A 25,437-nucleotide genomic window follows, 5' to 3' on the forward strand; every position below is an offset into this window, starting at 1 on the left:
CTGCACAGCTTTCGTGAACGTAGAACTTTAAAAGACTGATCAAAAATATGTTAAGTAATTAATGATTGGTTCTTTGAAATCACGTGAACATGAAGCACAAGCTGATGATAATGGACTTGAACAATGGATCTTCTGAAGATTATAAGATCACTGTTTGATTAACCAAATTAAATCTTCTTTTGAAATTTGTCTTAAATATGGCCAACGATACTCCAACAATTAATCCTTGTTCTGGTAATGTGTTGATTGGTCTAAGCCAGTGGTTCTGAACCTTTTTCCACTTGTGTACCCATTTTAAACCCGTTTCTATAAATTGCACCCCTTGTTTTTAAAATAGCTGTTTTTAAATACTGACACTTTTGTTCAGTGTCGATCTTAATGTAAAATAGTGGAAATGAGTTGGGAAAGGAAAATTGCTACACTAAAAGTACAAACCACAGATTTAATTTTACAATATTCGTATCACAGAAATAACTATAGCTTCATGTTAAATATTGATAATCAAGTATTTAACAAACTTTTGATTTTTTATTATTAATAATAATTATTTGTGTTATCTGAAAAGTCTGTAATAATTGGTATATAGATCACTATCCGATTGAAACATTGTTGGTGAGATCGTTGAGCTTGCGTTGATGCACTTAGTTTCTTGAAATCAGGTTCAAAAGATGCAAGATAGAGTCTTAAATCAGGACTTGTTGCGGTACTTATTTTTTATAAAGATGTAAGAAGAAAAAGCTCTCTCCACTAGTTCAGTATTAGTAAATAGCAAGAGACCTTTTCACTGAGTGCCTTCTCACTGAGCTATTCGTATTCCTCTCTGACATATACCAGGAAGGTAATAAGATGCTTTCTTTTAAAATCAGAATTTAAAGAAGAATCAGTTGAAAGTTCTATTAACTGCTCTTTTTCATTGATTGATAGTTTAGCTTCTTTGAAGAATTTCTTCATTGAAGGGATCTGCAAACCAATTGTTTTATTTTCCACGTTGAGGGAAGTACTTATAAAAGGACACTTTGAGACCTTCCAAGTGACTTAAAATATTCTCTTTCACGTTTTGGGATAGGTGCAAGTCATTCTCAGATAAGAAGTGCGGAGTTTCAGAAACCTCAGGCTGAACTCTTTCAATAGACGCTTTCCAAAAGTCCAGTTTTTAATCATTGACTCAATTTTATCGGTTACTTTGAAGTAACCGATTCAAAGAGATTGAGCTGCTTTGAAATCCCAAGTTGAGTTTGTTTATTTCAGAAAAATATTTATCAGAAAAATATCTGATAAATATACAAGACTTTGAAGTCAATCACTGTCATGAAACTTTGGAGCAAGACAGAAAGATGTGACTTAATAAAATTTACAACTTTTACAGCCTCATCAAGAACGTCTTTCAGTTCACTAGGAAGAAACTTGGATGCAAGATTTGTCTATGAATGCAGCAGTGACTCCATGGAATGGGGAACTACTTCTTTAAGTAGTTCCTCATGTACCATGCCGCGTAGACCTATAAAACAACCTGACATAGACTTGGCTCCGTCAGTGCATACACCACAACAATTCGATCAACTAATGTCCTTTTCAATGTACTAACCATCGATCACATTAAAAATATCTTCACTTGTGGTACGCTCTGTCAATGGGTAACAAAGCAACATGTTTTCCTCAATTTCACTTTCTGTCAAGTACCTCGCGATGACGATAAAATAGATAAATCAGCAACATCTACACTTTCATTGACCTGGATGGAAAATAATTTAATTTTTTTTTAATCCTATCTACTACTGCAGCTTCAACATCATCAGACATATCCTGAATTCTTCGAGACATTGCAAAAAACGACATCTTTAATACAAGGAGAAATTAAATCTTCAGCTATGGTGTGGTTTTTACCACATTTAGCTATGCGATAAGCAATACGATAGGAAGCTTCAACTGCATTCTCATTGTCTTTCTTTCCTGACGTCATGTATTAAGTTACATTTGGACGCTTCTCTAAGCCCTAAAAATAATCATTTCTTTGTTTTTATACATAGGATGTTTAGTTTCTAAATGTCGCATGAGTAGAGAGGGTTTCATGCAACTGTTGGATAATACAGTACTTCCCCACACGAAGGGTTAGGACAGTCATCATCATCATCCTCTACAAATGAAAACCCATATTTAATATACTCTTCGCAGTATTTATTTTTCTTCTCCGTAGTACCTGAGGCATGCACCATTTTACTATCTCCCGGTGTGGGTGTACTCGTAGCTGCGGACACATGTTGAGAAGTACTTGACGATGGGTTCTAATCCACATCAATTTTTTTAACCGTTCCTGTTTTCAACCACTGATCCATAACCGACAAGCTTAAAAATCACTGACAATAATAACTAAAACCACGTTAAACATTAAATAAAAAAAACTATTTGAAAAGAATCAAAATTAAAGACAACGCACTTACTTATACTCAGTCAATAACTGAACTGATCAAGCAGTCTGGCTACGGATGTATTTATATTCTTGGAGAAGTTTTAGAAACGTGGCAAACGAAAGTCAGTGGAAGGTTCGTTATCGCAAAGGTCATTTCTTAGTAACACGCGATTGTTCTGGCAGGGAGGATGGGTGACAAAAGTGAGCTGTGCGTAATGATTGGTAGAAGAGTGGTTTGGGAGAGGGGTTCATAGCCACGCCCTCACCAATCATCATTCGCTAATGTGAGCTAGTTTTGAAGTGTCCATAACGGTGATTCAAATTTAACATTTATTGTTCCATAACGAACGTTTTGCATTTTGTTTACTTTACTTGTTTTTCCGCCATTACTGATTATTTTTCGTGTATCCCTGAACGGCTCAGCACGTACCACCGGTTGGGAACTGATGGTCTATGTCAGTGTTTCCCAAACTTATGGATGCCAAGGCCCTCTTTGGAAAAATTAAAATATTTCACGGTCCCCCATCGAAAAAAAATCGTTATATTATTATAATATTTATTGTATTTATATTCAAGATTTTGCGTTTGTAATCTTTTTTTGTGTTTCTTATCAATACCTTTGAAATGCAACGTATACGAATAAGCAATATTTACTAAAATTCATTAATCGCCGAAATACGCAAGAAGTAAAATTTGTGAACCAACATTAATGTGTGATTTTTTCAATTAAAATATAAAAAATAACAAAAAAGAAATAATGAATAATAAAAATTAAATACATTCATTTTAAGATTAAAAAAATCTACTTAGTCTTAAAACATTTTAAATTGTTTTCATTATTTCACGGCCCCCTTAACAAAACGTACGGCCCACAGTTTGGGAAGCGCTGGTCTAAGCAATAAAAGAATTTGTTCGTGCTGTTCTCCAAAGATACTGCATCGTATATTCAGTTGTTAACTTTACCTGTGACTAACTCATGACTGAATAAGACAACTTAATTAAAAGCAAAAGAAAAGAGGTAGTTTCAAAGGGAGTTTTAGTGGTATTTCCGTTTTCACTCATGACGGGAGAGAGCATTTTTGCAGAAACTACAGGCTGAGGGCCATTTCGACCAATTTCAAATTATATCAAGCCCAGAGGACAGTGAAACAACACTAAAAATAATGTCTTGAATAATGCAAATATGATAAAATTGTTTCCATGTGTGTGGTGTGTTCCAGACAAGTGCAGGGGAGAGAGAGGGGGGGGGATATTTGATCCATCCAACAAAGTCGTAATATTTAGTCAGGCCGATTCTTCAGACATCAACTCTGATGTCTACTCTGATCTCTGAAGTAAAAAAAAAATGAATTAAATACAACCAACTTAAAGAATGACGTTTGAATTAAAATTTGTGCTTCCTGTAGAACAAAGTTTTTAAATGGAGCATGTGTGCCTTTTATATATCACTTAGTCTACTTTTAAAGGTAGTACTTAAAAAAAAAAAGTTATTTACTGATATTACATCTAGATACTCCAAATCATGTTTATTTACTGTTATAGAATGGGTTTTACAGTTTATTTCTTTATGATAGCTGAACATTAACGGTACAGTACACTGTACTATATTTTATCCCTAAAACACTCAATGCATGACTGGAAACTGTATCGTAATTACTGATGAAGGTGGTGATTTTGCTTCCATTTATCAAAGGACTTTTTCTTCAGTCAAGTCAATGACAAACTGACTTAGAAAAAACTAACTTTTTTGTATTGTATTTTAGGAGGGTTAAGGGGGTGTGTCTTGAATTGACTAAGTTCACACGGTTATAAAGTTTGGAGAAAGGCCATTTAGAGTACGCCTCGACAGATTATGGAAAGTGTGCAACTTCCAGCTTTCCCTAAGATATTTTGCCATCTTGTTTAAGAGCATCACGCAAGTCCAATTAAGTAAATGTTTACCAACACTAGCTTAAATTGGCACACACTTTTGTTAGAACTTAGGTGAAGAAAGAACTATTCTTCCTACGCTGTGTACTCGGTAGTGGTTCATGATTTCTTTGGAAAGCTTGAACTGTCAGAATTGATGTTACAAGCAAAAGAAGCTGGACAGTGGTGAAGACACCTTCTCAACGTAGAGGAAACATGGTGTCATAGCTATACATTTGCGTATCTAGTACTTCTGTGTTTAATTCTCGTTTACACACGGGGAAAAAACATATTTCGTTCTTTATAAAAATTGGTTCGCAGAGGTTCGCGGTCCAACAAGACACCTGATCGACTTCTTACACAGGCTCAGGTACACGAGCTAGTTTCATTCATCATATTGATTTAAATGATAAATCTATGGAATTAATATGCAATTAAATATTCCCGGGATTTTTTTATTTTGACTTCACACACGAAGACTAAGAAATTTATAATACACTAATGAGTCAAGAGAATCTTTTCTGAAGAAAAATACCTGCTACTTGGTTGTCAAGACCTGGATTTGATTCAAGATTAGGACCTGGTGAACATTTTTAAGAGCTTTTTCAATCAAAGGTGAGAGACGGTGACGAATGGAGGTGATTTCTTCCCTTAAAGTTTCCATAGGTAGTTCAGTTAGTAACACTCTTGGGTTTAAAAATATCTAGATTCGAATCCCGTCTAGGATTTTGCAAAACATGGCCAGAAGAATAAACATAATTGACAGACGTAATTCGTTAACCTGTCATGGACTTAGTTGCTTTGGCACTAATTTCGAACACCCCTCTTTTCTTCTAATAAACTTCAAGTTCTCTTATCGCAGTTGACAGATATGCCTGCAAACACACGCGTAATTTACAGATGTCGCACACTAGCTTGAGGGGTACTTTTCCACAATTCTAACCAGTCCCATCCCGTACAGAAAAGTACCGTTTGATGATACGCTCTCTCTAAGAGTTATAAAATCAATCAGCTAACATCCTGGGATCTGAGAGAACAGTAGAAATCACGTAATAGACACGGTGTACCTTTTTTACGCTCTACTAAATTTATTAATCTCCCAAAAACGATCCCAGTTCATTTTCCTTGTATTTTGCTTGATTGTTACTTGAGAAAACCAAAATAATTTATTAAAAAGCATTGAAAATACTAACAACAAAAAGTATGGATGCCCTTGTACAGTTCATCAAAATTATTAAACCCAGTCTGCGCATTCTCCTGCAATCTGCAATCTTTTGTAGTGTAGAATGAAAGGAATGTCTGAAAGCGAGATGAACATTTTAATTAGTCCAGATAAGAAGTTTAAGGTGACTGTAATATCTGCGCTATGCAGCATGGTTTGTTTCCATTTTTTCGAACCAGATGGCAACGTTATATCACAAATCGACGCCATTCCATGGTTTTATAAAATGGAATAGTTTCATTTTTCATCATTAAATAGTTTGTTAATATAATATTGTTTTTTTAAAAAAAAAACATCTTTATCATGCATACTCTGTTACATGCAATGTAATCAATCTACGTAAAACAAGTACTATTTTATTTTAAACGAGTTTCAAAATGTAACTCATATAATGTGGAAGAAATTGTGTTTGGCACATTTATAACATCGTCTGCGATTGATTAAATGTAATTTTATAATTAATTGATAATAATAATAGTGTATGAATTATTGTCACTATATTTATCATTGAAAGAAACAGATTTCTGAATGTCTTTCATACTACACACAAATGTATGCGAATTATTTTATCTACCGTATTATTTGATTAAAAAAAATTAAAAAACAAACAAACACTGAATTTGAGAAAAGGTTCACTTGTTTATTTATTTTTGGAAACATTGATGAGATTGTTGCTACTGAAGCACTAAAGAGAATTGCTAGCTATCGATATATGACGTTAAATAACTATTTCTTTTCCTCAGAATCAGCAACAAAAAGCAATTAATTGCTTTCTGGAGCATCAGTAAACGCACTATGGAAATATTCCGCATGAAAGAAGTAAAAAAAAAATCAGGACGAATAAAGCGAATCTTTCCCAGACGTAATTTATTTTCTTTGCTGCATTAATTACTGCTGAAAAAAATAGTTTAGAAACTTGCCGTATTATTTCAATTGTTATTATTAGCAGTATGTGATGCACTTACTTTGTATTTATGCAATTCTTATGCGCTGTTTGTCGAGTACTGTTCTAAAAATAATAATACTTTTCAGAATAGCAGGATATTCACGATTAATTGGAGTTCAAAGCTAAGAGGAATTCGCTGATTTATATTTATTTTCAATTCCATAATTCCAAGAGCTAACGCAGAAACATTTTCTCAAGAATAGCTTGAAAGAATTAAAAGCATTTCGTGCCTCTCTCTGATCTAGTTAAAAAAAAAAAAAAAAAAAAAAATTGACACTCCACTGATGCCCCCCCCCCCCTCTAAATTCCAACATCAGTAAAGGTTGTTTTGGGCTGTAAATCTATTATACAATAAGCTGTGCTCGAATCGATCACATTAGGAGTTATAAATTTCTAGAAGAATTACAAGACGCTTTAGTGCTTTACAGTGATGTCCTTAATCGTTCAGTTGTTAGCTCATGTCAACTCGTGTCCTCGTAATTATCGGAGATTGACGAATGTTGACCTCTGTTGTAGACAAAGATGTTCTATCATTTACTAATCCATGCTTAGGCGATGGGCATAAATATCGCATATTTTTCTTTGCTTTTTCAGGCCAAAATCATTGTCTTAACCTCAAAACGGATATTCTTAAGCCCCACATGTGTATTCTGTCTATCAAAAGAATAATTTGTAAATGCTACGCGATTATTCACATTTTTAGCCTGTTTTGCACGTCAACTGTGAAAACCCTGTCGTCCTTTGGATATGCGTGTATTATCATTATCATGCTAATCATTCTGTTAAAAGATATACTGGTTTGGGTCATGGTCGAATAATATACCCGATTATTATGTACAAATAATGATCACAAAATAATTAACCTTTTATTCTCTTCCTGCAGTCGGCGTCACAGTATTTAAAGCAGTGACACGACAATTGCTGTCTGTAATTGGAGAATTAAAATGAGAGAAAAAAAGATGAGCGAAGAATCCTGTTTTACTAACATGTATTAATGAAAAGCCTGTTTTAAATAAATACTTAAAAAATGAGTTCAAAACAAGCAGTGTCAAGTTTCTTGCTAGTTTATAACACAATTAGAAGGGAAAAAAAAGAAACGCAAGACGTTAAAGTTTTTTTTTTTTTTTACTGGCTTATATTAATAATAATATAAGATGCGGTCCTTGCAAGCCCACGAGCTACCAAGTATCCTTGGCTTTTGTAACCATACTTTTAGGATAAGGTTTTATGCTATATTGTATAGATACAAGCATACGCGTTGTTGTCCTGGCTGGTTTGCGTGACGATAAACCCCTAGTTTCTTGGATGAAAAATGCTGCCACTTCTCCAAGCCTGGCTCATTCATCTTGAATAGAAACACTTTGATGTAGGTTCTTCGGGGTCCTATGCGGGATTCGAACCCAGGTCGTTCTAAAGAAAAGGGATCTCTTCGAAACCGGGTGAGCTACGGAGACTTATAAGCTAGTTTATATTAATTGATTAAACTGTTGTTTATGAACCATTTTAATAATCAGTTACTGTTATTAATGTGAAAAGTGTGGAGTATCAATAATAATTAGTAATAATAGTGAGAGATTCGGTTTTTCGTTCAGCGGAAGAACACGTCTTAATTGCCTCACTACACGTGTTGTGCTAATGAATTATCTCAGCAGTTGTATTCTTTCAACTACTCGCTAAAACTTATGAGTTTGGCATGATCATGTAGTATATGTTATATCATTTTGTAAAATTGGGCATAACGTAATCATAATAATTTAGCATGCTTGATCTCCTAACAAGGAAAATGAAGAATTACAAAGCATATTCATTAATTTTGATGTTATTTGCAAAGAAAAAAGCACTGAACATTATTTGCTGTTGGTTGAAGAGTGATTCTTATCCTCGTCCTATGACTTGAATGGAGTTGGTCGTCATCAGTGCCTCGTTAGCATTAAATGGACAATTTATGCTCTCCAACGAACGGTTTGTGGATTTTTAATCCTACCGTGGACATGGATGTTTGTGTATTTAGAGCGGTGTGAGACCGCCATCCTGTTTACTGGAGGCTTGCATGTTTTCAGATATAGATAAGGACTCTTTCTTATTGGGAAATCCACCCTAGTTTACTTAACTGTAGTTAACAATGTCTGATGGAATATCAAAACTGAAAATTTCTTACTGCATTTCAATAAAATGTAATAATAAATGTAAAGAATGTAAAAAAATGGAAAGATCTTGGTTCGAATCCGGACTAGGACGCAAAAATCTTTGAGGGTTTTTAAGTGTAGCCGAATTAGCTACACTTCTCACACAGAAGTGGCTTTAAGTTTCTATGAATGTACGATATTTGATTGTAGGGCCATTGAGTCCAAGTATGAGGAGACAAATAATAAACGGTCAGAATTGTAAGCAGAATGTCTGAGATATTTTCTTTCTTACGAACTTATCTATTAAATGCGCATATGAACCTTACTGTATTGTTGCCAAAAAAAAATCTAGCTATTAAAGTAAATACTGAACATATTCAATGAGGGAAATGAATTTTTTTTAATCTTTGTTTTCGATTTATTTTACTATTTTAAAAACTTATTAAGCAATTGACGAAAGAGCATTTACAGTAACTGAAATCGAAGGGAGAGAGAGAATGTCTGCTTCGAATAAAGAAAAAAATTCCTAATTTTTTTTATATATTTAATATTAAAAATCAGTGTTTTCAGAATTATATATCCCACCAGGATGCGATTGGTTTTCTGAACCTAAACCAGTCGTATCCCATTGAGAAGGTTTGGAGTTTATTACTTTTAAATTTTCTCCATGTCTGCTTCTTTCAGACGTGATATTTTTTTTGCATCCATAATGAACTTTTTATTTCACTTAAAAAAGTACCGAATTACAGATAACAGCTATTTAGCAGTATCGCATTCTCCACTACGAATCCATAATTCACAGTAAATCGATGTCAAACTCGAATTATCATTTTGTATTATTGTGCACTCCCTGTAGCGGGTGTTACACACCATGGTTTAAATGGCTACGTCTGCTCACTAATGAGATTTGCTTCTGTCTTTTCTGAGATAAATCTTTTATTTATTTGATTCCAATAAAAGGCCTTCAGTAGTTAGAAATATCTAAAAACCGAAAACTTCCATTTACAGTTTACCTTCTGTTTATTTGATTTATGCACAATTTTAGTTATTTGGGAATTATAAGAACAACATGAGTCATTTGGTTGGAAAACCTGCATTCAGATCTCATCTATGCTGAAAGAAGCATTTATTTAATTGAAACATTTTTCGATTAAATGTCAAGGGCGTCGGCTAGGTTTGATACGAATGGTTTTTGTTTCTCCCTGAAGCTTGGCATTTTGTCCCACAGAACATACAAATCGGCTAATGAACACTTGCAGTAATTAAAAAAAAATATCTGTTCAAGTTCTATCTACTGGCACGGGACTTTTTTCCCCAAAGTCAGGTAATATATAAGATACTATTATTTTAAATGATGTAACTCCCTGTTATCTCATTCCAAGTTGCCTGGAGAGGAAACCCACTGATAGTTTTGATTAAAAAAAATACATTTTGCATTTTGTGTAAAGTTCCATAACAACTAATTCAAAATTTCAGTGGATCAGTACATATTTATTTATAGCTTTTCTGACTGCAAATAAAAATAACTTGCATCCATACAAATATAAATCAATTGCTGAATAATAAATCTGGATCGAGATTTTTTTAATATTTTCACATTACAGTTTAACATAATTTTTAATGTGTCTATAAAGATAGAAATAATGCATTTTTGCACACGGTCATATTACTGTATTTACCTTTTAGTCTATTTCGAAATCGACTGGCGACGTTCCATTAACACCAGCTTGATGACCTTTGCAGCTTCGCCTTAACGCAATGCGGATATCTATTATATTTTCTCTTCTTCTTCTGTTATTTGTGTGGCTGAAGAAAACTTCTATTCCAGCTAAAGCTATGATTATATATTACGATAAGAATCAAACATTAGAAAATTGATTTCCTATACAAGAAATACGAGCGCCACTTAACATAGACCACACTTCAAATTATTAGGACTTATTCCATTCACCTTGGCAATTTACAGGAGACGGAATCTTTGCATGCAGTGTCAGGAGTGGAATAAAATTAGGAGATTGTTATTCATTGATTACAATTAAGTGTTATATCAGATCACTTTGCTGATTGATATCGCAAATTTGTAAAACAATCAGTTCTAAAACTAATTGTTTTAGAACTAGTTTTCTATCTCAACAAGTTTCTACAAATGCATCCAACTGTGTAGGTCCTCTGCTCTGAAGTAAAACCTTAACTTTATAAAGTTCTCTGATAGAACAATCCTACAATACTTCTTTAATTTGTTTCAGTAATGTCTGATTTACCACTTTTCGTATCGCATTGCAGTAATTTTGAAATGAAATGCAGTAGAGCATTCTTCCCTTCATTATAAGTTTCTAATCTGCTATTAGAATAAAATAATTTATGCAACAATATCCTGACACGTACATCACCACTTCACATTAAATATGAACTAATCAAGCTAAATCATGCAGATTATGGCTAATGTCTCTGCAGTATAGTTATTTATAATTGTCATCTGAAGCTTTAATGCAACGACTGATGATCCTTAATTCGTGTTATTTTGCTTTTTAGGTGACAAGGTGCGTAATGTTTTCCGATTTTTCTATCCAAAATATTGCGCAGTTCAGTTATCGTTTTTTTTTCTATCTAGCTTTACAGCTTATCAAAAGATGTATTATTAACGCTCTCGTCATCAATAAAATTAGCCAAAAATTAGTAGTTCGATTTCATGCATAGGAGAAAAATAATTTCATTGAATACACACACACACTACAATTTTACAAGCACTCCTTGGTGGGTCTGTAGAGTTTTCCCTGCTCATTCTGCAGCCATCCTTACTAAGTAAAAACTCCACTTGATTTCTGCTTTCTAGACTTGATCTATACTATTATTATTAGTATAGATCAAGTCTAGTAATAATAATATATTATTATTATTTAGAGAGACCTCCAGAGAGTTAGGGATTCATCAAGGGAGGCTACATCGTACACGCACCAGCTATCATATTTATTCTTGAATTCATTCACTCTGCTTGCACTGACAACATCCAAAGGCAATCCATTCCAATCACGCACCACCCTCTGAGAGAAAAATCTAGCCCTCGCTCCCTTCGTAGCAGTATTTATTCTCAGCTTCCCTCTTGTCCTTTCCCCATCCTCCATAAATTGAAAAATTCCATCAATTGAAATCCTCTATGACCCTTTTAGAGGTTTGTAAGCCTCAATCATATAACTCCTCGTTCTCCGTTTTGCAGTGTACAAATTCTCAGTCTGTCTTCAAATCAGTAGTATTCCACAATCTTCATATCATTTTTAACACACTCCACTATATCGGAATCACAACGGAAACCAGGAGACCAGACTTGCGTACAATAGTCCAAGTGAGGTCTTATCAAGGCCTTGTAAAGAAGCAAAATGATATTCTTATCTTTATATGTAAACGTTCGTTTCAGCATTGCAATTATCTTTTCATTTGTATTTGCGAACTTGCTACACGACCCCTAAACTTCAACTTCCTATCTAATAACCCTCCAAGATCCCTAGCCTCATCAGTTTCTTCTAGCATAATCCCAACAATATAATACGACATTGGATATCTAATCTGACATTGAGCTGACATCCATTTTCCTGTGCTCACAAATCCAGCCTATTCAAATCCTTCTGCAAATACTGCATATCAGCATTCCTGATTACTACCTATCTTAGCATCATCAGCAAATATCTGTATGTCGCTTATCAAATCCTTTCCAATATCATTAATGTACAGATTGAATAACAGTGGACCAAGCACTGATCCTTGTGGTATACACCACTTGTTACCTTAAATCTTGCAGACTCACATCCCCTGTATATCGCTTTTTGATATTTGTCAGTAATCCATCCTCTTATCCACGCATATCTATAACCCAAACCCATATTCTCCAATTTATGCAACAGTCTACCGTGCTGTATTCTGTCACAAGCCTTAGAAAAATCCAAAAGTATCATGGTGTATCCGTTCCCCTTGTCTAGTTCAATGGTAACATTGTTATAGAATGTGAGCAAGTTGTTAAAACATGACCATCCCTTAGTAAACCCATTGCAAAGTAACGATTCAGTGTCAACCCATTTCTGAATGCGAGCCCTAACTATTCTTCAAGAATCTTCACCACCACTCTTGAGATACTAATTGGTCGATAGTTGGATACATCAGTCTTTGCACCCCTTGTGCAATGGAATTATCATACATTCTTTCCATTCCTGCGGAATCTTCCCTGTTCTCCTTAGACTCATATTAAACAACCTGGTCAAAGAAGTAGCAAGTTCAGCTGAAAACTCTTTTAGCACACGTGCTGATATTCCATCAGCCCCTATTGATGAATTCTTCAGTTTATGAAACAGCTCTAATACCTCGTCCTTATACATCTGCGTTTCTTCATCCAGTGAAGAGGTAGCAGTGAGCTCAATGTCGAATCAAATGGACACTTATTACTTTAACAACCTCTTCTGCAACCCTCATTCCATCTGCTATTCTTTCATATTCACTCTTTCTTTTACTTGCAACATATCGATAGAATTCTTGTGCGTTCTCTTTAGCACGCAGAGCCAGTTTATTTTCATACTCAGATTTTGTGCTTCCTTTTTATGCATCCTTATACACATGGTATTCCATCCACATCATCATTTTCTTAGGAATCTTGTTTAATAAGATTACACATCCATTTCACTCCTATCCTATTTATTCTTCGAACTCTCGGAACACACTCTGATACCGCATCATTTAAGTATTGTTTAAATGCTTCCAATGAATTCTCAATATTCTTCCCATCCAGCAACGCCTCAGTTGGTCATAATTTCCTGCTTTCTAGTTCAGCATGTAACCTTTTCTGAATGGAACATTCATAACAAAATTCGTCACTTCCCAAGTGAGTACCGCATAATCACTGTCACCTACCGGAGGCAGAATAGTTACGTCTTTAACTCAAACGCCCTCTGACACTAATCAAATTTAACATTCTTTGCTTGAGGAAGTTGTCCTGCAACAACTGAATAAATGCATTTTCTTTCTTCTCATGAGATTCTCCCGCTACAAAGTCAATATTAGGAAAATTAAACTGTCCCATTATGATTACTCTTTTCGCCCTCATATTTAACGCATTAGTGATGCGTTTCTTCATCACTAGGAACCGATCCACCAGGGGGTCTGCAACAACACCTCACTATGTAATTGGTCTTGATAGATTCCACCGTCACCAGATTGCTTCGAACTCAATGCCACATGAATACTGTTAGTAGTAGTAGTAGCACTATAATCACAGGTCTCAACTGTAACTGGATTCAGGTTATCCGATATCATTAGCAGCACACTTGACATTTCCATGACAAAGCCCCTCCTCTTCTATCCTCTCTATCTTTCCTAAACATTTTGTACCCTTTACACTCTATATCAGTTGGTATGTCTGATTCTGATAGACGGGTCTCACTAATACCTACAATCTGAGGTCCTAACATATTGTCTGAGGCAGCGAACTCTACTCCTTTATTTCTGCTCTCCTAGCATTCATGTACAGACATAATAATCTACCTGTTTGTTCTTTGATATACTCTTGTCCCCAGTCTTAATGACACAGTTGGACAACTTGCAGATCTCTCTCTTCTTCTCTAGTGCCTTGTACATGTAGATATTCTTGCACACGTTTGATGGGTCCGAACCGGACGAACACAAAGTCTAAATCGTTCTCTCCTCGTCAACATTTCCATGACAAAGCCCATTCCCGTCATTAACACAGTAATATAACATTGTCTCTCTTACACTCACATTCTCACCATTCCTCCCTTTATAAGTTAGTTATACTGTACATAATTTTATTTTACCTAATTTTATCATTGAAATAGTCCAATTGAAATGAAAACTTGCTTTGTATCGAACAAAAAATAAACATCTTCAGGCAATCTTGAACCCATGATGGATTCAAAAACTAAATTTACTGCATTGTTGTACAGTATATTGGCCAAGTGCCTAGTAAATTGGCTAAATCTTGTTTACATATAGTAAAATTTAAAGTAAAATTTGAAACTGTTCATAATCAGATTTCCGATTGTTGATATTTCCGTTCTTTTCGAGATAACTGTCATGATGTCATCAAACTCTAAAAATAAGTCAAGTGTGTCAAATCCTAATTTTGAGATTTGCCTAATTTCGATTGTAGCCAGAAATTGAAATAATTAGGCACATTTTAATCGAATCATTGCATTCTGTCTACCAGTGCCCAGTTATTGATATGTTAAATTATTTTGTCAAGAAAATGGGCTTTGAATTTGTTATATCTTGTGCACAGTTCAAAGAACAGTTGTTGTCAGTGTATAATTTTGAAACACTTTATCCCCTTGCATCTCTAATTGAAGCAAAATTGGCATATTTTGACAAGTTTATGTAAGGGCTTTTACTGTTTAAAATTTACTGTTTAAAACAGTAACAGACAGCAATTATTACAATATAGTACAATGTTCAAGTATTGTACTATATTGTGAGACCGGGAAGGTATGAAGTTGATAGTGTTGAATGTTTTCTCAAATAAGACAAAAGAAAAAAAAGAAAAAAAAAACTTAACTCTATATGTAAGAAAATGGTGCAAGAGATCGACCTGACACACACGAATAGGATGGCATCGAATACCGCATAACGTCTTGTAACATAAAACTTTGTTGTTGCAGAACGAAACACAATGAAAATACATAATAAAATAAAAATATCGGAGAATTAAGCATCAAGTAACCATTATCGTGAAACTGTCAAAAGTACCTCGGCAAACAAAAGAGGAGTAAAATACATGCTGTAAGCGGAAATGACGTTTTTTGCTTTGTCCTCAGCATTTGAGTAAAATGATATTCAAGGACATGGAAAGAGAAGCCTCGCCTATTTATGTAGTAAGGTGACGTCTATTTTATGGAAGAGTATGCAGAAGTAAATTTATAAAAGTAAGAAGACAGGGAACAACCTGGTTTTCTGTGCACATGTTATTAAGGATATGGAATTTATGACAAATACGGATTCATATTTTAATATCTTTGAGGCACCCTATTTTGATACGTTAATAGCAATGGGGTTAGTACTGATCTTCAAATCTATAAAAAATTTCTGTTGCAATTTTTTGCTATTGCACGAAAGTATATTTCAGCCCACTCGCGCATTGTAGTTATTTTATTTTCCTTTGTACTGGTAATGAGATCTGAAGTTTCGTATGATTGTATCATATCACGTGAATGATATGGGTGGCTTTTTTTTTATGTTAAGCATTTCTGTAATTTTATATGCAAAATATGAATCTCATCGACGGTGTGCATATTTCGACATGTTTCTAATGACTTTATGAATAAACCCATATTCGGCTGGAAGATTAAATAAGCTAAATTGAACGACTCTATCTTAATTAAGCATTTTTAAAGTAAATTTTATTTCATCATTATGATTCTTCCTTTCTGGTGAATGTCCAATGTTTATAGACATTAATGAACTGAGTTGTGCGACAGATTTCTCTGCGTCTTCAAGAGTGATTCAGTTGAAATAAGGATAATCTCATTAAAATAACTCACTTGTAAAAAAATAATAAAAGGGATGCGCTTCATATTACTACTTAGCACAAGAAGGTGCTTTATATAAAATTTTAAAACAAACTGAAAATCTGCCTGAGACCAAGCATGGAAGTTTTCAGGCTTCCAGTAAGCAAAACGATTATCTCACGCCTGTCGATGAAATTCATCTGCGACCTAAAGACATTCACAAACATCCAACCCGTTCTCCAGCCAACAAACTGCGAGAATGGAATGGGCAGCTTGCTGGTTGGAGAACACGTGCGCAGTCCACTCGGCCATTCAAACCAACAAATTTTGCCATCTTGGTCGAGTTTGTTCCGAAATTGACAAGAGATATTAAACCACGTGAGAAATAACTGTATTCCAAATATGGTTGTAAATAGTTGAGCAATGCAACCTGCAGAGGTATTTGTGGAGAAAAATATCCCATCTGCAATTCTCCCCACTTCCTACTTATTTGAATCTAATTTAGGCTTAATTTCTCAGGAGATCTTTAGCAAACCAATAAACAACTATATTGCACATTTGGTTAAAAACAAACGATGCCACTTGTAGATCTTTGGAGGAAGCGAATCTTTCTCTTTATTTTAGTCAGAAGGGCGGAATTTTTCGAAGGACCATAAAGTCAAATATCGTCAGCGTGTATCTCAAAACTCTACACCTGCTATTTTGAAAGAATTAATATTTCTAAAAATTTGCCATTATCTTGCGAATACCAGAAATGTATTTTGAATTGATTAAAGGCCACATAACCTTCTTTTTGAGTTTAAGAAATAAATTCGTTTTGAGTGTTTCATACCTTCTGTATGTTAATTTACTGCAGTCTTTTACCGAGGAGATGTAATGTTTGTAAATATTGATATGTCGTATTTTGCGTAGTAAATTTGTTGACATTAATGCCGATTGAATATCCCTGCACTTTTGAGCATCTGGAATATAGGAAGTCAAACTTCAGAGAGAAAAATTGAAAAGGTTTGGAGAAATGTATCAAAAATTCGTAGCAATAATTATCAGAATATCCAGGGAAGTAAGCTCAGCAAATGGATGTGATGGAACTATGTGTAAGTGCTTTGCAAGAGCATGGTGAATGTTTATCTAAACTTATACCAAATATGGCATTTGATATGTTTTTCTATTAAGGAGCTTCAGGTAGTCCTATGGTTGCCAATCTCATGAGCTGGGCCGTGTCTAGCGAATTTAGGTTGAGTGTTCATGTCAGACTAACGACATTTCCACACACTCGTGTGTGCAGAGGAAATAAAATGCTGCATTTATGAATGGATCCCTAAAAAATGATTCTTTTCAGTGAAAAATGCAGTCACATATTGCTTCTAGCACCTTATGTTCGTGTTATTTAATTGGAAATTTATGAAATTCCTCTTCTTAATACGTTACGAAAAGGAAACGTGTCAAGTAATTTCATTTCACTTGCATTTTAAATGAATTTAATAATCGAGCCTGTCATGTTAAATGCACTATGTCCATGGACCAGCCTTTAGAAATTTTTGTACTTTTCTGATCAAAACCCTGTTTTTCATCTGCGCAACTGCAGTTACTTTAATCCCGAATTATTTAAAGTACTGCAGCCTCCAGCTGTTTAAAAACAAACGGTTAAGAAAGGCTTTCTTGACCGTTTGTTCTCGTTGCACTTTTATGCTGCATGCATAGCAGCTTCTCGTTTGATATGAGATGACACAAAAAATAAATTTCAAACAAAGCTATACGTGCACTTTAAGCACACTTATTATTATTAGGAAAATTAAAATGAAACATAAAATTTGACATTTTTAATTATATGTATGGTATATGAATATGTAAATATTTAACTAATTTTGTATCCTTAAAATTTAGATGCCTTCCTTGGAGATATCGCCCTGGGTCGGGACGAAAATTTGTTATACGATTTTGAACTACGAATGTCCAAGTCAACTGCAACAGAATTCAAAAGGCTTAACGTGAGCGGGCATTCCGTACAGAGGTATAGTTCATCTAGAAGAAGGTCCAGATTACGTGATTCTCGCCGTAGAAGAAAACATCAGAGGTTAATTGATATTTTTTTCTTAGGCAAATTATTGTTCTATATGAAAATCATTTCATTTTAATACTGGCGGTTTTATTTATGTATTTACCTCCTCTGACTATCCGCCACTGTTCGGCCGAATAGTGACGGATAGTCAGAGGAGGCAACGGATGCGTCTCAATGCCCTTTAGTGAAAAAACCTAGGTTGGTATCCATTGCAGGAAGCAACACCTTCCTAGGATGTTACCTCGGTAGGTGAGTTAGCCGTTATGTGTGAGAGAGAGATTTTTCCTTCCCCAAACCCATAAGCAAAGCGAACAGAAGAATACAAACAGTTAATAATATACTGACCTTAGTTCAAAACCAGTAAGTATATTAGATCAGTACGAAGCTTGTTTAAAAATGAATGCATGTTTTCAAGGTCAACCGTGCGCTCATTATTAAGATACTGCCGTACAATTTTTTTTTCTGGTCATACTCGTACCTTCGGTATCAATCTCTTGTAGTAGACCAGTTGAGTTAAATGTGCTTTTGTTTTGTAGCAATTTTTACCATGTTTGAAAGTGTTAACTTTTATCTTAATAGTGATAAAATTACTAGTGAATTTTATCACTATTGTGTACCTCTTTGAAATAGCATATGGGGATGATATTATGGGATGTATCTATTTAAAGAAAGAATTTCAACCGAACATGATCCTTGCAATGAGGAAGTCGATCAACGTCGAAAAATAAAGAAAAGCAGCACGAGAAACAAGATTGCACATAGTTCGATCGATGATTTATTGCCCAAAAGTTTTCTTAGGTTTCTGTTACTATTCTTTGACTGATGGTCTGAATATGAAGCAGTGTTCTAGCTAAGAAACATTGCTTCATATCTCCTTCATACCTGCTAATAGAAGCAACGACGAAATCGTCTGTCCATGGCCTCTGATTTGCGTCCTTACGATATCTATAATTCTAGATATGGGGAGGACGAAAATGTTCCAAAAGTTATTGCAATGGAGAGGTGAGTTTCTCGGAAATCCGAAAACCAGGGTACAATCGTATGCATGTGCAAGAGTTCGTTATCCTACGACGCAAACACAAGACACGCCAAGTGCGTAACCACAGGCATGTTATTCCACTTTGGTGGGTTTTTATTGTGAAAATGCAATACCGAGAATTCGATCCAGCAGAATAAACAACAGACTTTTGCATGCGTTGTGGTTTCAAAATGATTCTGTTAAAAAGTTTGCAGGACATTGGAACATGCTTCAATTAAATTCGACGAAACAGCAATGAACAAAGTGTGTTTGTGTCTGTAAAAGTGGCTTGCGAAGAAGTTTCGCAACCCACTTCCTTTTTCGCAACCCACTCCCTTTTGCTGTGCAAAAATCGAAGCGATTTTTGCACAGCAAAAGGCACATTTCTTGATCATCCAGTTTATTGGATTTTGAGCTGGAACTTTTGATTCAAAAGCTCCTGTTCTGGACCGGTTCACGTACAATCCAAATGTCCATGAACATCGCAGACTGGCTTTTTCGAAAGAGATTTTTATTCTTTTACTTTTCTTACTCTTTAATTCATTCTTCCAATAAGAAAACAAAACATCTTTTAGTTATTCGAATATCCTTCTATGCTAAGGAATGGTATCAGAACGGAGGTTTCAGTGAAAAAACAAAACATGAACAGCTGTACCTCATTTTCGTTATAAAGTTTATCGTCATGTCTGACATAGCCAGACATGATCGGAGCCAGAGCATGATGTCTGACATAGTCAGACCCTGAAAGCAACAGAAACGTGTTCTCTGTGCAGTTATACAGAATTAGTCATTTCTCATAAATTTGAAAGTAGTCAAATGTTTTATTAGTGATTATATCTTCCTTCTAAATTTGAGCTCCTCGACAGCACTGAATGAAGCTATTAATTCTGATATAATTCTGATATGCTGAATAACTTTTTTTTTTTCAGGAAAAGACGCCGAGGGAGCAGGAAAAACAAGCTTCATCAAACACTGCGTCGATCGGATAGAGCTGCAACAGGCAGGTCTGACCGCTTATGGGACCACGCGATCATTCCATACGAAATAGAATCAAATTTTAGCGGTGAGTGACTTAAGAGATTAGTTTAAGCTAAGATATTTGAATTCACAATCAGTAATCATATGTGATATCCATTTGTCAATTTACAATTCATTCAGTGTATTTGAATTGCAGACAATTCAAATTACAGTGAGAAATATCTCATATTAAGCGGAAGAAATAAAACCAATGTGAGGAGTAATATATGTGCATGGATACGGATGCATTTTTAATGTATTTGAACACCTGAATTCTGTCGATGAAGGCCTGGTGACACCTCATTTTAAGCAAGCAGAAATCGCAGCGTAAGAGTGTGTTGTAAACATGCCGCACTCCATGTATGTTGAAAAAATACTCAGCATATATGTTGGGGTGTATTTTGGAATTCTGTTGTTCTGCAAGTAATCACCCGATGCCCAAAGTGCTGTTCAGATGGAATTCGTCAGATGTTTAAAAGTGTTTTTTATACCACTTTACAGTAACTCGTGTGACCTACCGAATACAAAACAGTACTCACATTTCCTTCGTGGTCTTCTTTAACAAAACCTTAAATACCGGAAAGAAATTACACGAAAAATAAATTATATTATTATTATTATTATTACATGACACCTCCAGGGAGTCCAAAGACTCATCGAGGAAGGGCACCTGCTCTACAACTCTGTCTCCACCACTCCATCCACCAACTACAACATATATCACCATAACGTTTTTTAGCTACTCTGTCTAATGGCTGGCGTATATCTGCTGGACAACGTGCTATAACAATACTTTACTATTAGATGTCTTACACAGTAGACAAAAATTGAGTATTTTCTTGTTGGGTACTCAATAGACGGTGTTCAAACTATCTTCTAAATATATTTAAAATTGTAGCTTTTAAATTGCGTAAATCAGAGGGGCGATTTCCATCTTTTAAGTAAGTGAAAATTTCGGAAATTCAAATTTCGTTCCCCACGCAACGTCTTTCTTTAAAGCCTGTTACAACATGACTTACTGTAAGAAAATTCCACAATCTTATAGCTAATTTTTGATAGTCGTTGTGAGAGTAATTACTTCCTTTTTTAGTGATTACAAACCAAGTCGTTCACTAGTTGTTGCAGAAATATTTTACGTGCTATGTGCATAACTGAAGACTTAAACCTTGTGCTTGTCCTCTAGCTATCCAAACCCACTAATCTCCATGCAGGCGAATTATATTTGACATAATTCATCTTTTACTTCACATCAACAAATGTATCGTGCATGGGAGGCTCTTTCGACTTTCACGCCAGAAACTTTTCAGATGAATTGAAACAAGACTAAATTAATTAAATAAATAAATAAATGATGAACACCCAAGATCATATTCTAATTATCAGAATTTTATTCTAATGCTCTTGAAGAAACTGGCTTGCCTACAGATTACTTGAATTACTTCAACAATGGTCTTTCACAAATTTCAAATTCATGCGAGTACTATATAAAAGTTAACTGAAGAATTATCTGCTTAAAGAACAAGGTTAGAATTTTGCGTAGTTCTGTTTCCGTATTTGAAATGTTTTATGATTTATTTTTATTTAAATATGTTAAACCGACTTACAAAATCTCTTAGGAAATCTTAGGTTAAGTATTTATTGGGCCACTGTAAACGAAAAGTGTTATTCAGGATGAGGGCATTTGTATTCATTTTCTTTTCTATTAGGTGATCATCGGGCACTGTTCAAACAAGCAATGCGGCATTGGGAAAATTTCACTTGCATTAAGTTTGTTGAACGAACATCAGATCATCCAAACTACATTGTTTTCACAGAACGACCGTGTGGGTAAGTAAATTGGTTTCAAATCCTGTAGTTGAATTTTTACTGCCTTTCAGTAATGTCATATTTAGCGAGAAAGCAATTCAAACTTAATTTGTTGTTGTCCTGGTTGACAGAGCGTTTATCGTATCCATTGTCCAAACAAGAGGCTTTGAGTTCGAATCCCGTTGAGCATGGATGTATGTGACTGTCTTTCGGTGGTATGTGAACCTCATCACCCGTGTGGGGACCCCACTCTGCTTATTGGAGGCTAAAATGTGGCTTAAAAGATTTCCATGTTTGGTCGCTAGAGCAGCGTTTCCGTATGTGAACACTATATATACGTAGTGTTTATTCTGTATATACGGTACTAATATACTGTAGTAGGTTTACAACCTTTCAGTTGGAGTCATATAAAAAATATTGAGATGTTAGTTTTTAAACATCTAGGAACTTCATTAATATTATACTATATTACACGAATTCTGGTTTCATCATATTAAAACAACAATTGAATCTAATAAGTATATAAAATTACTTTAGTATATATATATTATATTTGTATACACTTGCCCCCGCTTACGGCGATGAATTGTTCTAGCTGTTCAATAAATTTTACGTAGGCAAAGTGGATACTAGATTCAACATTATTTCAAAGCCGAATGTTTGTAGAAACAATCGGCTTTGAATGTTGAAAGTTTCATAAAATTGACCTGATAGCTAAGGGGAATACAATCCTCGTCATCGGAGTTGCCTTAGTTTGCACTATTAAAAGACATGAGCGCTGCCCAAGCTTCCATATATTCATCTTCACTGACCTTGTTGCTTCGTTGTAATTCTCAAAAACATAATCCAATCCACGCTGGCTGCATGGAATTCAATGAACTTTGGTACAGTAATCAGGATCGCTGTTAAAATTTATGGGATAATTTCAATTTTAGTTTCAATCAGATCGTTTGCGGTGACAAAATTAGACAAAATCATATGTCTAGAGTATATAGACCACAAACAGGTCGACGTTTCATTAACAAGCTCTAACTTTTGCACGTTGTTGGATTTTTACAAAAGAACTTGACTGAGTTCTTTGATAACGTAAAACTGTCGCAGACATTATGATAGTTCTTAAAAACAATGGAAATATCGAGAATTCAAAGTTGACCAACTTCAGACTACACTGTGTAAAGAATTAAAATAGTATGTAATGTTCATTTAGCAATATTGGTACACTATAGTAAAATTCTTTTTTTTCCCCCTAAATTAGTTCTAGGTCCATGCCCGATGAAATATATTTTTCCTACCATTATGATCACTTCAACGGCAAAATAATTCCTTCCTGACGTAATGGAACTCAATGTGATATTTGCAATTAAATATGCGATGTCGTTTCATTTGGACCGTCTTGATGGCAAAATTAGGGATAACGAAATATACCAAAAACGGTTCTACGTTGCGGTGATAAAGAATGAAATCACCATACAGAAATGCTACGTTATGAAACGTTCCTCCTTGTAATCGTCTACTCCATATTCTTACTTCTCGTGTTTATAAATAGTCTTATTTTCTGACGAATGTTTCCTTGGTTCTCTGCAATTTCTCTTTACAGTTTTAGGCAGAATTCGTTGCCAAAAATTGATTCTCTTCTGTAAAAATACATTTAACCAGAATTGACCGATCTGATTGCCTTTATTATCCAATGTCTGGATAGCGTGCAATTAATTTTTTGCATCCAGAGAAGGATCGAATAACTTCAAAATAATGATCCGTCAGTTCCTAAGGCTCTGTAATCCTACTATCATAAAATATCTTAATTTACTTATTTATTTTGTAATGTGAATCTGGATTCAAAACTTGGCTCCCTACTGCTGAGTTAATTATTTTAAAATATGGTGAAGGACTACATTATGGCCTCTGTGTTTCGAAACTGTGCATTGCTTCAGTTCAGCGACCGTGCAGGAGATTGGATTACCTTCCGTACCAAAAACAATTGACATTTTTTTGCATTCAATTAGAAGTAATCATTTGTTGACATTTCTGGCGACTGACCATTCTACAGGAGTCACAGAAAAAAAAATCCATTTTGGTATAATTAGGAATTGAATATTATATGCTCCTATGTAAAAACAAAAATACTTTTCCTGGGAAGAAACAAATTAATTGTGAAGACATTATAGCTTCCAAGCAGTCAGGAGTAACTCGTGCGAACAAATAATCCTTTTGCACTTTGTATTCTGTTAATAATTTCCATTTATATCCGCTCAAATAACTTCAGTTTTAATATTTCAGGTGCTGTTCATTCGTAGGAAAACGTGGGAATGGGCCACAAGCCATTTCTATCGGCAAGAACTGCGATAAATTTGGGATTGTAGTCCACGAGCTTGGACATGTCGTAGGATTTTGGCACGAACACACAAGACCCGATCGTGACCATCACGTTCAAATTGTCACTAAAAACATAATGGCGGGTAAGTGCCTGCTGTTAAAACTTTATTTTCTATTTGATGACCATTTTTTTAATACCAATAGCGTGTGATACTCTGCATTAAAATCTGATTTGTTCAAAAACTAAATTTCATTTGCAAAATGAATTTATTTCACGGTGTTAAGTAAAACATGTACACTTCTTAAGAAGCATGCAGTGATGTATATTTTGGGAGTGAAGAATTTCGCTCATCAAAAGAGCAAAATGATGTTATTAAGAAACTTTGATAGTGTGAAAAATCTCCGGAATGCAACATTCAGGAATATTTTTAAACTTTGAAAATTAACATCCATTATGAATTAACACATGAATGGTGGAAACAGGAAACTAATGAAATTGATATAAAACATTTATTAATATAGGCCATGACCTTAGCGAATAGAAACCTCCAGCTAATAATTATCTCGTTAATAAAGATTGTCCGATGGCAAGCGTACACAGTACATCGTTTCCGGTTTTCAGCATGCGACGCGAATTTTCCTTTCGGTTATTTCAATGTTCCTTATCGACAGTTGGGAAGTAATTATCGCAGCTTATCTTGCGTATCGGACAAATGGTGGGGAAAAGTCAATTGATTAATAGCATCAATGTCTGCAGCGTGCGCCGTAGAAACGCAGTTCAAATTTCCGGTATCTACTCACTTCCTGTCGGAACTAGTTTAAATTTCAACAGTCGTAGCAAAAAAACGCGAATTGGACAATGAATCGCAGGCCACGGTTCTAAGAATAGCAAGTTTGTCACTACGAGATTTTCAAACGCTAAACTTGGACTAATTTCAGTACTTCCAATAATTGGTGATAAAGAACTGTTCCCAATTATCAAGAATAAATGAAATATATATTATTTTCGTCTTTCAGCAATTTGTTAAAAATCCAACCTTACGACTCAAACAACACCTTATGTCTGTAATCAAACGTTATACACTGTGTTTTGTCTTTCTATGTATGATTTTTAAG

At 34.8% G+C, this 25,437-nt stretch overlaps 1 protein-coding gene across 1 annotated transcript in view; it reads left to right on the forward strand.

Annotated features, from left to right (window-relative positions):
* The window catches only part of tok (tolloid-like protein 1 tolkin), an 85,519-nt gene that overhangs the window by 7,794 nt on the left and 52,288 nt on the right, over positions 1 to 25,437 (forward strand). Inside the window, exons 2-5 of the mRNA XM_090395580.1 lie at positions 17,993 to 18,182; positions 20,115 to 20,248; positions 21,909 to 22,029; positions 24,286 to 24,464. Coding sequence (XP_090251706.1) covers positions 17,993 to 18,182; positions 20,115 to 20,248; positions 21,909 to 22,029; positions 24,286 to 24,464 — 624 coding nt within the window. The remainder of the gene's footprint in view (positions 1 to 17,992; positions 18,183 to 20,114; positions 20,249 to 21,908; positions 22,030 to 24,285; positions 24,465 to 25,437) is intronic.

Source organism: Typopeltis vanoorti, chromosome 7, assembly GCF_054136105.1.
Source record: "Typopeltis vanoorti isolate ZY-2024b chromosome 7, IOZ_Tvanoo_1.0, whole genome shotgun sequence".
NCBI lineage: Eukaryota > Metazoa > Arthropoda > Arachnida > Uropygi > Thelyphonidae > Typopeltis > Typopeltis vanoorti.